We start from the raw sequence: 16,016 nt of genomic DNA on the forward strand, positions 1-16,016 counted from the left end.
AAAAAAAATACTTGATAGATAGCATTATCCTCGGTTGGGGCATTAGACCCTTATCCGAGGTAAATTTAAATTAATCAAACTTTAATACAAGTAGTAAATATTAAATTTAAAAAGAAAAATAGAATTCAAATATTAGGCATATGACCACCGTTATTGCTCTATGTCCTTTTTCCACCCAAAGTTGAATAAATCGTGGATTATATTACATAGGGAAAGCATCAATTGAATAACGAGTTTAGCTCTCCTAAGCGAATATGGGTTCGTTTGGTTTGCAGATAAAATTATCTCGTAAGTATAACTTTATGAATTCGTTTAATTTGCATATAAAATTATCTCGTAAGTATAACTTTTAGTTAATTCATTTCATTTGAAAGGTGGATATAATAATTTCAAGTTTGATGAGATATGATTAGATACTCAAAAATCAGAATTAAGTTTGAGCTGAAAATAATATCGTGTTTGTGACAAAATAAATTTATCCCTAGACCATTAACTAAATAACATTATAAAATTTATTTCAAGATTAATTCTAAGATATCGTTTCACTTTATCTCACCTATCAAACATAATATAGTGTGTAGCTTTATCTTATGGTTAAAGTGATATACATACATATATATATATTTATTTTTATTTATTTTTTTTTTTTTATTTATTTTTATTTTTTCTTGGAACCCTAGATAATCTGCAATCGCTATAACTTTTGTCACAACCTCTGCCATTTGGGTGAACACTTTGTGCGCTCTGGATAAACCCTTCACTGTGTAATATATATTGATGAGGTAATCTATGAGCGCATTACACATACATAAATTTTTTTGTAAGTGATATTCTATTTAAGAAGTGAAGAAAGATCAAATCAGTGTAACAATATTTTACTTTAAAAAATAACTCTATATATAACCTATTTAGATCATATTAATGTACCACAATTCAAGTATATTCCTATATTTTTCTTGATAATTTTTTTCATTTTTAAAATGAATCAATGATTGTTTTAGTATTAATAATCGTACTAAATAATTTAACATTAGAGCTAAAATAGATTATTACAGTACATCTTTAATTAAGTATTTAAACATGAATGTATTGCTTTGACCAACTAGTTTATTTGGCCTTTATTTCAAGCCTGCAGGTTCGATCCCTAAATGAAATTATTCTTTCTAAAATAGTAGACTATTAATTGACTAATAACTAAAAATAATTGCAACATTAATTAAGGCTTAATGGGTTTAATCCGTCCGCTCCTAAAAGGAAAGTAGAGGTGTCAAATAATAGACGGATTGGATTGAATTAGAGCAGGAAAAAGTTATTTACGCTGAAATGAGTTAAAATACTATCATAATTGAATGTACATAATTCTTACTATTTTTAATTATTTTATTTATTCTTTCATAGTTATTTAGTATTTAGTGATTTAGTATTATTATTATGACTATATAACATATATTATAAGAAAATGTCTAAATTTAAACTATATATTAACACTTTTTTTTAGTTGAAATAAATTATGCGTTAATTTAAAATTAAGCAAATTACACGAATTATAATTTTGTGAACTAATTTTATCTATACAAACAGAAAGACCCCTTTCATTGGTGAATTGTGAAGTGTTGATCTTTAAGTGGTGTCATTTCTTTTATATAATATAGTAATAATATTCAAACATTTTTGTCTACTTCTTAAACGATCTAAGACAAAAATCAAAAAACAATTTCTTATAAGCCTAATTTAAAAATAGTATAGTCATTTAAAAGGGCATAAAAAGGATCTCACCTCACCAGACGTTCAAGCATTTATTGACGTTGAATAAGATAGGTTATAATAAAAATATACTTTGGAATAAATTTTACTATTTTATCTTTATTTATGTTTTAAAAAATATTTATAATATCACAATAGATAATTTGAGACACGTAAATAAAGTAGTTAACAATGAAAAGATGGCTAAGCTAGTTAAGATAACAAGCAAAATGTGATTTATAATTGAGGTGACTGATAATCATCTAGATTGTCTGCTTAATCACAATTTTAAACTGTCCTAATCACCTTTGCTGAATAATATGGAAAAATAAAACTTGTAATCTGTGTGTGAATGATAGTACTAGTAAGTAATTATCAACCTATATTGTAGTGGAGTGGTAAGTAATTAGAGTTCCCATCTACGAATTCTCTTAGATACAAACTTACATTTGTTAGCGAATGTTTTACTCTTGTTATAAAAAAATTTAATACGAATTTAAATTTAATTAAATTTTAATGTAAATACCGGTGAGTGTGAACTATTTAATAGGGCCATTAGGTAACGCTCCCAAAAGCAACAAAAAGCAAAAGGTTATTTCTTTTAGTGATAACTTTGGTCAGTATAAAGACATTTCCTTTAATAGTCCAACATTATAAATTCCTAAAAAATATTACATTTTCTACATCTTTTCGAATGGATCGATGCATTTGCAAAACATACACGATTCACACGACTAGCCATTATCTCATGGAATCCTATAAAAAAAATTATTCTTATTTTTGTTTGTTTCGTTAACATATTCACATTATATTATTATTTTATTGATAATTTGTTTTCATTAGAAATTTTAATATAGAATCGATATAGTTTGATTGAGTACAATTATTATGTCCGACGGTCAATGCAAGATAGGAAATAGATAATGTATAATTAAGAGTCGAGTTATGATATTTAGTTTACGAGTTCTGAATTATAATGTTATTAAATTCTATCGAGCGGGTAGAAGAGTTAGCTATACCCTAAGTATGATCTATTTATATTATTATAGTGAGCAATATTTGGATTTGAAGTTGATTGGATTCCCTTTTATAGTAGGTTGATGTGCCTCAATTGTCTATTGGATTCCTTTTGAGCACATATTGTTGGTTCGCTTTCAAAAAATGTGTGGCTGTCTATTGTCAAATCAATAATATTTTTTTTTAAAAAAGATCCAATTTTCTTCTTCTTGCAAATATGCTTTTATATATATATAATTAAAAAATATAGTTAGGTGTGAATTGTGATGTACCATTATTCAATAATCATACTAAAATCATTATACACATAAAATAAAATACTACAAGAAAAATTAGATAATTACAACGACAACGTATTTTTCAAAGTAATCATACGATAAGGTATGAGGAGAATATAATGCATATACATCTCTTACTCTAATTTTTATCGGATAAAGGAATTGTTTTCAAATATCATTTAAAGAAAATGATCAAACAAAATAGAATTGGAGAACATAAGGAAAACTATTTTTATTTTTTATATTTTAAAGACTTGTACTTTGTGAATAGAAAATAAAGAAGAAAAATACTATACTAATTGTAGAAAGAAGTTGAAGCTTATCCTACCAAACAAAAATAAGTGTAGGACAATCTTGACTATTTATTTCTCAAAAGAAAAATTAACAAATAGAGAAAAAAGATAATTTAGAGATACATTATATCTTTTTCTTGTTACTTTTTTATTTACATATATAGTACAAAGGCATTTTCACACATTGTGAGCCAATAAATATTGTGATTTGTGAGTGAGGTAGTTGGACCACATCAAATTCATTAGAATTGACAGACTTTGTGCAAAAAACTTTATTAGAGGAACAAATTAAGACTTTTACTAATATAATTAGATGGACCAAATAATGATGAAACACCTACATAAACAAATAAAAATTGCCCAAGTCTATTTTCTTGCACAAAACTATATTTTTATCTTTTAACAATATTAAATAGAACAAAAAAATGATAATTTTTACTTCAAAGACAGTCAAATGTTGTTATAAGTGTATAACAGTCAATCGATATAATAGTCAAAAACTATTTATAAAGAGCTTTGACGATTTAATTGTTTTCTTCCTAATATTCTTCATTATGCGCTGTATGGTTTTTGTTTTTCGGTTATGTACGGTACAATGATGCTATATGTACAACAAATCATAATAAACATAACAAATTTATTATTTACTTTCATTTATTTTGTCATTATAATTTTATTATGTATATTTCATCAAGTAAAATACCATAACATTAATTTATAGGAATCAATAATCACTTGCTAAAATTAGACTTAAAAATTTTAACACTACAAAAACCAATAGGGTCTTGCTCCCAAAATTTATGTCTTGTATCTTAATGAATGACTTAGTAGTTGAGACATGAGAATTAACTCATGGAAATGTCACTACAATTAGTGTGAGACTATGTAATCTAATTCTGGCAGACATAATTATTTTGTCAACTGAAATTATATTTGTCTAATAATGAATATGGGTTATGATGAGATGATTGAATTTTTTATTATTTTTAATTAGAGATTTTGTGTTCCAATTTTGAAAATAGAATTTTCTTTGTTGCGAGTGTCACCCCATTAATTAACAATGTTATTATGGTAATTCAAAATTGAAACATAACTGATAAGTCACAAGCAAAATTGACTTATGTATATTAGGTTATCGAATTAACGGTTAATGCACATATTAAAATTTTACAGTTAATGATTTATCGATATAGGAGCGAGATACTCAATTTTTTTACTGCGTAAATCGTTAACCCGATAAGTATATAAAAAACATATTATTGACCCTAAAGCCTTATTGGTGTTGAAATAATAAATTGTTGTACATGTGAATATTTGTTACATAAATGCTTGCACCCTAAAAAATGTGGCTCTCATCTATTTTTCAATGTGATTTATAATTATGATATCACCATTTAAGTAGAGCTACAAAAATTATTTTGTTTGATGAAAAATTAATATATTAGTGAGTGAAAGTGAGATAAGGGTCAACGGAGTATGAAATTATTGAACTAGTACACCATTTAATAATTACTAGTAATTCAATACCAAATTACTCGATATATTGTTAGTTGGCTAGCGATTAATATATTTAAAAGTTGATATCTAGTAAGTTAAATCATTAAGCATAATCATTCGTCTAATCTCTCTGACCAACAACTTTAATTGTCATACATGAATTTAAATTTAGTCAAATCCCAACAAAATTACTATACATCAAGTGAGAAACTTTTTAAAAAAAGTTAGGATAATGCACGCGCATATGCTAATTTTATTTTCATATAGCATCAAATACTAAAAAGAAGTCTTATACCATGTACTAACAATAATAATAATAATAATTTGAATGGATTTATTTGTTTGTTGATTGAAAATTTAGGAGAAGAAAAAGGATATTTCTGACCACCCCTCCCACCCACCACCCACCCAAAAAAAAATGGCATAGCTCATTTCATTAATAGAGTGGATAAGTTATATTGTGTCTGTTTTAATTTATTTGTTTTATTTTAATTTGTTATAAAAATAATAATTTAAATATCTTAAATTAATTAAAAAAATATGTCAATGCATCATCATTTTTAAAACTTTTTTAATTTTAAACATATTACATAAAAAATTAAAAATTAGGAGTTATCGAAAAATAAAAAGAGATATTATTTTTAAAATAAGACAGACAAATTAAAATGGAGAAAGTAACATGCAATGGTGGACTATTTTCGTTTGTTGAATGAGAACTTAGGGAGGAAATTGATATTTCTGTCAATTAAAATAGACCTCTATTCATAAAATAAAATAAAACAGAGCGTATATTAGCGGAAATAAATTTGTTTTTAAAGTAAAAAATAGATATAAAATCCAAAAAAAAAGGTGTGAAAATTAGTACTGCCATATCATAATTGCATTTTTCTACTGAAACGGTACATAACCATTTGCCAGCCCACTACACTTTTAATTCCACGTGGCAATACCCCCAGCAACAAGACAAATTTTACAGCCAATCCGTCCTTTTCTACATTTTCCATTTACTAAATTACCCCTTACTTGTTACAAATTTACCAACTCCTTCTTAAATTATGCCATTTTACATGTTAAAAAAATTGTAATTACGAAAATAAGATAGATATATAGGATGTTACATATTAGTTTATTTAAAATATAGAATTTATAATTATGAATATAAAATAAATATGGATATGCTATAAATGATTCTATATAAATATAAGATTTTTGATTCTGAATATAAGATAAATTATTAGTTATAACAAAGAATGATTACTAAATGGAGTATTTCATTTTTTATATTGATAATGTATACTCACTCCGATCCATTTAAGTTGTCATGTGTATATAAATAATTAGCATTTTAGTAAATCAAGATATAATTAATTAATAATCTTACTCAATAAAAAAAAGATTACATAGGATCTCCTCCATTTAAAATTAATTGAATTGTTAAAGTTTTTCACAATTCACTGAACATAGCTTTCCATTTTTACCCTTTTTAATTATTATCTAATTTATGATTAGATAACTAAATATTAATTATAATAATTAATTCCAATACTAACCAATGAAGGGTAAAATTGGAAGAATATTCTAAAAGTAGCCTTGAAGATTGAATAATTAAGTTAATTTGAAAAATGAAAATTGTCTCAACAATTTAATTAATTTGAAAAGGGAGTACCTTTTTAGTTGATGTCTTTTAAAAGACAAAATGAAATCATGACAAGTAAAATGAATTGAAGTAAATACAACCTGAACTCGTAAATAATATAGTATTTAAGTTAATTCAAATGCACTTTAAAGAAAAACTTTATTGTGTGCATCACACGATTGATATTAGAATTTCAGGCATTTTTTTCTGTCTCATTTTATCGAATATTTACCACCTCTAGTTATCATATAACCGTTAATTTTGATTATGATAATTAAAACCTAAATAAATATACGAAATTATCAAACATTCTTATATCTCTGCTAATATGAATCCTGAATTGTTATGACTGCTAATTATATGACATCTTTTTTTTATTTTTCTGGCATGAAAAAAGGAAAAAAAACTTATATAGCTATTCTCTCATTATGTTTTATTAATGAAGAAAACATAAAAAGGTTTAGTAAAATCAAAGACATTGATTTATTCGATTGGAGAAAAGGAGGAGGCAAGCAAATTCTATTTAGAACCAAATATTTGCTCTTATATTAGTGCTATCAAATATATTTCCTCAAATGCAATCATTACATTTTCTGCTTAATTATAAAATTCAAACATTGATACAATAATATCCTTACCAAAATAAGAAGGATAACTGCATCTTTTCTATTTTTCAACATTAAATAATTGATTTATTAATAAACTTTTAGTTGTATTGTAAATTCATATTGTGAAAGTATTAAATTCTAAAAAAAAATCAAGTTAATATAAAAGGTAAAAGTCAAATTATGTAAATCTAGTTTCCACATGAAATTTATTTGATATATATAAATATTGATGTTTAAAAAAAAAAAAAAATTACAATACGAAGTTGCAAAATAATAAGCCGTGTAAAATAAATAACTATTTTTAATGTTTCTATACATAAATACATTTTCTCTTAAAATCTAAGTGTTATATACCCACTAATGTGAAAAATATTTTATACTAACATATTATCAAATGATATTTACATGTAAGATTCTTTAAGAGCTTAAAAATTAAATATATTATATGCTAAAATAAGTGAAATTTATTTTAAAGAAAGATTAAAAAGTTGAATTGGAGAAAAAAGAATTTGAAGTAATACCACTGTCCTTAAAAATACATTGCCGGTATATTTTTCTAGGGGTTACGAGCAAATCCTCGGGATTCAATAAAGCCCTAGTATTTAACATACATTTTTTCTATTAAAGAAAAGTTTTTATATTATATTTTATAAAATTAGAGTGATGACTAAACGTATATTTCACTTTATAATATCCAAATATTACAAACTAAATAAAAATGACGCAATGTTACAAAGATTATTTACCTTTGACAATGTGTATTGTACTTGAATTCTTTCTTAAATTAATCTCATCAAATGATGTAATCTTTTTATTAGTAGTATTAATTAACTTTTAGTCAAGCAAGAAAAATATATATTTTATATATATATATATATATATATATATATATATATATATATATATATTTATCTCACTTCAAGAGGAAAACAGCTACCATCAAAGAATATGGTGTAACGGATGAAATTTCTTTTTAATCAAAGGTCTTTGTTTTATGGATCCGGCGTGATATAAATATTAATTAATTTAACTACAATATAGATGTGCGTAGTAGATGACCACCAAAAAAAAAAAATACAATAAAAGAGAAAGTAAAGGTGTATATACGTGTATATACACAATATACAGAGCGTATATTGTCTTCCAAATATGCTTATGGCATAAATGTGTATACATTTCTCTTTACATTTTTTTCCCCACTTGTTCCTGTCTATATTTTCGCCACCCCCATTTCTCATTTTCTTCCATTGTTGCCCCCTTCCCCTTCTCTTTCTCTCTCTAAATGCCCTAAAAATCCAATATAAAAGACACCCTTTTCTTCTCCATAGCCGCTATATCTCATCTCATCTCACTCTTATCACTCTTCTTCATCCACATCTAGTCAACAATCAGTCACTCAAAACACAGAGGAATCAAACGACAACTTCACAGATCATCTTTTTCTTGTTATCCTCTTCAAAATCCATTCTTTTTCAAGAAAATCGGTTCAGATTTGAAAATGTTTTGTTAAAAACTACAGATTTTGATTTTTTTGGTTGTTGATATTGTTAAAGAACGAATCTTTTTTTGTTGATTGAAAGATAAAAGAGTTTTTTGAGGTATTTCAATGGCACCCAGTATGGATTGTGCAGTTTCTAGCCTTTTGTGTGCTGAAGACAACAGTAGCATTTTTTGCAATGAGGACGATGATGTCGGATTTGGGTTTGTGGAGGAAGTTGTGGTGGAAGATATATGGTATCCTAGGATTCATCGAAATGGTCAAGAAAACAGGAAGTTGTTTAATGGGGAGGAGTTTTATACTGGTGTACCATTGCAGAGTGATGAGTGTTTAGTTTTGATGATTGAAAAAGAATGTGAACATATGCCTGCTGTTGATTATCTTGAAAGATTGAGAAATGGGGATTTGGATATTGGGGCTAGAGATGAGATTCTTGATTGGATTGCTAAGGTTTGGTTCATGAATCTTATAGATGGTCTTAATTTCAGATGATCGGATTCTTCGAAAAATGTCGCCGGGTGCGTGTTAGATCCTTCAAAAAGTAATGCATTTTTGGAGGATCCGATACGAGTGTGGCAACAATTTTGGAGAATCCGAGCAATCTAATGATTTAATAATGGAAATTGTTGACTAATGGTTCTTAACAATTTAGATTAATTAGATTTCAAGTTATTAGATTCCTAAACAGTGACTGGTAATGAACTGGAGTATTTAATAAGGGAGTTTCAGTGATGTAAAATTTTCTTGTTTCAAAAGGGGAGGTTGATTTTATGTCATAATTATCTTTAGGAGGTTTTAGTTTGGGATGTGTGTGTGGAGTGGGGAGAGGGGGTGGGGTGGGGTGAATGATTCTTGGTTTTTTATTTTATCATGGTTAAACTTTTTGCAATACATTCACACAAAACATGAATGGGGTTTGTGGGGAATCCTTTTGGTGTTTTGTTTAATTGTCAGCTAATACTGATATGTTAAATGAGTTTGTGTAGGATTTCACTTTTTATGTTTTGGATCTTTTTTTACTGTTTCACCAACTCTTAGCTGTCTAGTACATGATTTTTTTTACCTCTTTACTTGTTTGTTCTGCTTCTTGTGTTTTACACTGTAGATATGTGATTGATTATCAGTTACTAATTGTATTTATTATTGTTCGAGTTGGATATGGAGTAAATCTAACGGTGGATCGGTTCTTGCAGGTTCATTCACAGTTCAATTTTGGTCCAATGTGTGCATATTTGGCTGTCAACTATCTTGATAGATTCCTTTCTGCTTATGACTTGCCTGTAAGTTCTTTGATTACTGAATTTGGTAGTATTGCTTTGTGTTTAGTTCCATTCAATCACATTGCTTATAAGTTATAACATCTATTGTTGTTTCCACAGAAGGAAAAGGCTTGGATGATGCAGTTACTTGGCGTAGCTTGTCTGTCGATTGCTGCCAAAATGGAGGAGACTGATGTTCCTCTGTCTCTAGATTTACAGGTGAGTTTTTCATAAGTACATTCGTGGGATTACATTGGTTATGTTGTTGTTTCTAATTGTGAATTTGCGATAATGAATTGATCGACAGGGAGGGGATGCAAAGTTTGTATTTGAAGCTAAAACAATACAAAGAATGGAGCTACTTGTGTTGACCACATTGAAATGGAGAATGCAGGCTATCACCCCATTCTCTTACATAGATTATTTCATCAAGAAGATAAATAACGATCAAATATCTTCGATCAATAAATCAGTTGAACTCATACTAAGCACACTAAAAGGTGAAATACCATTTAATCTTGAGACAATTATGATCTTGATTTGTGCTTGTTTGATGGACTAACTTTTGGGTGGGTGATAAAATTCAATGCAGGAATTCACTTCTTGGAATTCAAGCCTTCTGTGATTGCAGCAGCAGTAGCAATCTCATTTGCAGTAAAAACTGAGACAGTAGACAGTGACAAAGCACTATCTGCTCTAGTTCAGCATGTACAAAAGGTAAATATAGTGGTCCTAAAAACTCATTAGTACAAAATTTGATCATTTCCATGTTGATTAACTTACAACCATACTAAAGTTTTCATCTTTACTCTTAACTTTGCAGGATAAAGTTATGAAGTGCATTGAATTGATTCAAGAATTGTCTTTAGCAAGTGACTTTGTTAAAGTTCCAATTGCTTCTTCAATCCCATCTGTTCCTCAGAGTCCAATTGGTGTGTTGGATGCAGCATGTTTAAGTTACAGAACTGATGGCTCAGGAGTTGAGTCGCGGTCTAATTCATCTCATAATAGTCCAGTGAAGAGGAGAAAGCTAAATACACCTTATGAAGTGGATACTTAGAGATGGATGGGTGAATATTAAGTGGAAAGAAGGCCTTTTGTCAAGTTATTATGATATAGTTGAATGAGAGTTTTGGTGTGATCTTTTGAGAATTACAATGCACCCCACAACACATAACTTCACAATAAAGAAAGTTAGGAAATATTATGAAGAAAATGAATACATATAATGGTGGTGGGGGAAAAGAGAGATTATGAGTAGTTGGATCATTTTGGTGGTTGGAGATTGAAGAAAAGATATATAGACAAAAGGTTTCATTCCATTAACATATATAAAAAAAAAAGTTGGAGCTGTTAAATATTAGACTTCTTGACAGCTAAAGAAGCCAAGATTAATTAGGCAAGTAATTAGAAAATGAGAATGCAAAATAAAACAAAAAAAAAAACACAAAAAAAGAGTAACTCTATAAACTTATCTTGCTTTTGAGTTTATCATAGATAAAAGTTTGTTTAGCCTTTTAGGGCATGTATTTGTTTTTAGAGTTTAAAAAAAGTTCTTAGAAATTAAATAAATTACAAAAAATGCGCAAGTGGTGGAAGGTGAAAAACCAAGAGAGAAATTTTGAGTTGTTTAATTTTATTTGTTGTTATGTGCACTTTTGCATTATGTATATACTTTTATTGCTTCTTTATGAAATTCTAAACTATACAGTTCAGTAATATTTCATGTGCCTTTTATAATTTGTTGCTATTTCTATACATAATATATATACAGGATAATCAAATCTTACACTAATAAATCAATCACCTATGATGTGTTGGGCCATGATAACACAAAAATGCTCTTATTAGTGTGATATTGGTCTATTTTAGGTGAAATCATGTTTTCGTCAAAAGGATTCACATTACTTATAATAGTATCCAATACTTTTTATGTAGAATATTTTTTTTCTTCTCTTTCAATTTGACAAGGTATCCTCTTGAGCACAACTCACATTAAAAGAGGGGTTAGTAACTTGAAAAATACACCACTTTACTTGCTATAACAAATTCTAATACATGATCATATACCTAGTGTATTTCTATAGGGAAGGTTCAAAGGATATAGTGCATGCAAATTTTAGAAATAGCCGAGGTTTAAATGACAGAGTTTATACAAATTTTAATCCTGCTTTGAAATGTAGAGATGTTTTCGATAACATCCTTAATAAAAAAAAAAGATATCAACGTAGATCAAAAAAAGAAATAATGATAAAATACTAAAGAAAATATGACAAATTATTTTGAGAAAAGAAATAATAATTACACCAAAAAATGTGATGATCGAAATACAATACTGCAGATACTACGATTATTAGTATAAAAGAGTAAGCGAGACAACGTTCATTCTACTGCCTACTAACCTTATACCTTAATTCATGATATCTATAACCTCCTATCTAAATTCATGTCTCAATAAATTAAAAAATTTAATCTTTCAAAATGAAAAATGAAAAAGACCAAAATAACCTCCTGCCATATACTTTTTTGTGGAGCACATGTGATGAGTCCTTGTTTGACTGTTTGTCTGGTTGGACTCTATGGGATTTGGTGCTATGCTTATTAAAGAAGTGTAAGAGTAGCCTGTTTCACTTTTATCCTTATCAGTATGGGACTAGTTTTATTTGGCAATGCAATGGGCATAAAACTCTTCAACTTTAATAATCTTGAAAAATATATATATAAACACATACATATAACTAAAATTGTACCATTTTTTCTTCTTTTCTTGTTTAATAATTGTTTGTTTAATTTGGTACTATATAGAATGGGACTTTTGAATAAAAAGAAGAAAAAAAAAAGCACTTTCATGGGCAAAGAATATACTACAATTTGTCTCAGTTCAGGCACTGCCAGAATTTCAGAAATACTGTATTTGTAAAGTTTTATCAACTTTTATCCCTTTTGGGTTTGTGGAATATTTTTTTTAGTTTCCACTCCGGTGTCCGGTACTCACATTGAAGTTCAACTAAATCTAAATTTGCGTCGTGAAGTCCCACATTGTAGGATAAAGCACTCCCTAACAAATGCGATTCCGTATCTAAAGAGACTCAAATATAAAACATCTAATTAAAAATGAACGTGTGAGCATCAATTATCACTCCATTGTGGTCCTTGGGTTTGTTGTGGAATAAGTTCTCTCAACAAAAAGAAAGGGGGCTGACAATTTAGCCAATTTTCACATAATCAGTCTTGCAAAACAGTAATCACATTAATTAGGGAAACTTACATAAATATATCGATCGATCATCTACTTTAATAATATGATCAAAATATATATTACTATATACTCTGATTGTATATATATATAGTGTATAAGTATGTATAATATATGTATATTTAGTGTAAAACACACAACATCTATATAACATGTAGATACATTTTGTAAACAAGATGTTTAAATTATATTATATGTACTTAGAAGTGTAATGAAGCTTAACATAATACTACAATTTTACTTATTAGTATGCTGTTTTAAAAGAAATAATTAGGTTCCCTTTTAATTTAAATTAAATTTGGGGTACCTGAAGCTCTTAATACATAAAATAACAAATTATGGACAGTTAAAAAATTTAAAAAGGTGCATAATTATCGACAATCATGGCAGCATTGTTGTACCATACATGTGTTACTGATGAAAAATATAAATTATGAAAGACAAATAGACAAAAATATTCTTCACCCTTTTTGAAAAATAATAATGATAATTAAAATTTCAGAATGCTCAGTCTTAATCAGGACCAGTATTTATTAATCTTTCAATTTACTATTATTGTCATCTCTGCCTGCTATTTAGGTGTAAACTCCCTTAGCAAATTCCACTATTTAGATTTTTAATGGAGATCGGAGGGAATCTCTAATTAAAGTAGGCGTTTGATCATGTTTCATTTTGAATATAGAAAAAATAATTTTTATTTTTAAAGTGAAAATAATATTTGAAAATTGGAGTCGTTGTGTTGGGCCATGAAATAAATTAGAGTTGTTTTTGGATTTTTTATAATTATAATTTAGAGTGAAAACATACAGAGTAATAATAAATTGAAAATAGAGAATAAGGGTAATGTAATTAGGTTATTCTCTTTTAGTCAATATATTTTAAGAGTTGTGCAAAAGATAAACATGACAAATAACATGAACATTTAATTTGATAGATCGACGAGTTCACTATTTTTCTCTACTTAAATACTAAGTTGTTTCCATATTCCTTCTTTTCTTCTTTAGTTTATGACAAAGAATAGAAGAGATTCATTCAAATTCCATTAATCGAAAAATCACACATATGTATTATATATAGTTGAATATTTATTTTGTATTGGTGAAAATTCTGCGCCTGCCTACTCATGGCAATTAATGAAAATGTTGCTTGTTAGGTTGAGAACCTCTGGTGATTCGATTCGCTCGATACTTTTTTCGCTGTATATTTTCTTTCATTCAACCAAAAAGTACGTCAATTTTAATACATGGTAGGACCAATTTTTATTTTATTTTATTTTATTTTTTTGTATCTTTTTTTAGTTCAAAGGAGTAAATGCACTTTTTTCATAGTTAATGTAATGCAGCAAGTTCTGAGATATAAATGCTTGATTTGTCCCATGGTAGGTCCAAGCCCAATAGCAGTAAGTAGATTTTACAGTTTTTGTCACCCATTCTATTTTCAATAATTATCTATGTCTCAATTATTATGTATTTACTGTGCATGACTACTATTCATAGTTGAAATGAAATTCTTTCATTTAATAAACCATGAAAAGTCCTACAAAAAAACTTCTTGGAATCTATACTTTTATATTGGTACAATAGTTCCTTATAATAGTCGATGCATGAAATATTGTGTAGCAACATTTTATAGTACTAATTAGAGGCGGATGCATGATTTGAAGTTTTGAACTAAGTTTTAGTCATTTGAGTTATTAGATTCTAAATTAATAACAACAACAACATACCTAATGAAATCTCACAAAAGTGGAATCTGGAAGGATAAAATGTATGTAGACTTATCATTATCTCGTGAAGATAGAAAGACTGATTTCGAAAGACTCTCGACTAGATTGTAACTTAATAATTAAAAATAAATACAAAATTTGGATCAGAGTTAAGGAGTTCTATCGAATCCATACATTCTACTCTACTTCTGACACCGACAACTCGTTCCAAAAAACAAAAAGATGTATATATATATATATGAGAAGTTATATCAATTTCAATAAATATTAAAATTTTGATTGTAAGGTAAATTCCAGATGTATAAGGTTAAAATTATTAATATACATATGATTAGTTATAGTGTTACTATTTTTATTTTTATTTTTATTTTACTAGTGTAACATGTAATAATAACTTTGATTATCCGAGGTAAGCACTGATTAATTTATGTTTAAGTGTAGCACTAACGTACGTAACACGCAATAATGATTAACATGTCCAATTGTCAATTCAAGTTAATTATTCCATAGCGCAGGCTGGTTATTATATAAAAATGTTGCACGTTTAATTATATCTTTCATATTATAGAAGTACATTTTCCATTTCATACTATTGCAAAAATTTCCTTAAATTAAGACAATTTACAATACAATATTAAAACAAAAATGACTAGAAAAAAAAGGCGAAAATAGTATTCATGAGTTAATTAACTTTTAGATAAAATGACTATCATATCATTTTTTATAAATATGTTCTTTAATTTGACTCATAAGTTCGCACTGAAACTAGTGTATGAACTATAAAATCGGGATCACATTTGTGGATGAATGTTAAAAATTCGAGTTTCTCTCATCGAATATATGAAGGCATACAAAATGACTTTAAGAGCGAGCCATATACCTAGAGTATATATTTTAACCGTTTAGATTTTTAGACGAAATTACTTATATTGATCTTCTTTTCATATGTAAATATAAAAAACTATAGATTGTATAAAGAAGTAGATAAAGATAAGTTTCAAAGTACAATAATAAATGCATGTGTATATGTAGAGAACAAATGTATATAGAGAGCATCAAATTATGATTGTGAATGTTCAAAACAGTCTTTAAATTTTGTCACGGAAATTGAGTGCCTTGAGACTTGAGACTATTCAGATAATAATAATATGCCAGCCCCTCATCCATTTTTTTTTTTTTAAAAAAATCATTTTGTTTATGTCAAT

At 27.4% G+C, this 16,016-nt stretch overlaps 1 protein-coding gene across 1 annotated transcript; it reads left to right on the forward strand.

Annotated features, from left to right (window-relative positions):
* The first annotated feature begins 8,271 nt into the window (after positions 1-8,271).
* Positions 8,272-11,548, forward strand: LOC125854526 (cyclin-D2-1-like). The gene is made up of 6 exons (XM_049534105.1): positions 8,272-9,020; positions 9,764-9,850; positions 9,950-10,048; positions 10,137-10,329; positions 10,422-10,546; positions 10,653-11,548. Exons 1-6 carry the CDS (start codon positions 8,679-8,681, stop codon positions 10,887-10,889), a joined length of 1,083 nt encoding a protein of 360 aa, XP_049390062.1. The 5' UTR covers positions 8,272-8,678; the 3' UTR covers positions 10,890-11,548.
* The last annotated feature ends 4,468 nt before the right edge of the window (positions 11,549-16,016 follow it).

This window comes from Solanum stenotomum, chromosome 2 (assembly GCF_019186545.1).
Source record: "Solanum stenotomum isolate F172 chromosome 2, ASM1918654v1, whole genome shotgun sequence".
Classification (NCBI taxonomy): domain Eukaryota; kingdom Viridiplantae; phylum Streptophyta; class Magnoliopsida; order Solanales; family Solanaceae; genus Solanum; species Solanum stenotomum.

Bases quoted from the DNA above. Each gene is read 5' to 3' on its own strand.
- LOC125854526 (XM_049534105.1), top strand. From the start codon at position 8,679: ATGGCACCCAGTATGGATTGTGCAGTTTCTAGCCTTTTGTGTGCTGAA. The intron at 9,021-9,763 runs GTTTGGTTCATG...CGGTTCTTGCAG, and splicing joins TTCTTGATTGGATTGCTAAG to GTTCATTCACAGTTCAATTT. The intron at 10,547-10,652 runs GTAAATATAGTG...TTAACTTTGCAG, and splicing joins TAGTTCAGCATGTACAAAAG to GATAAAGTTATGAAGTGCAT.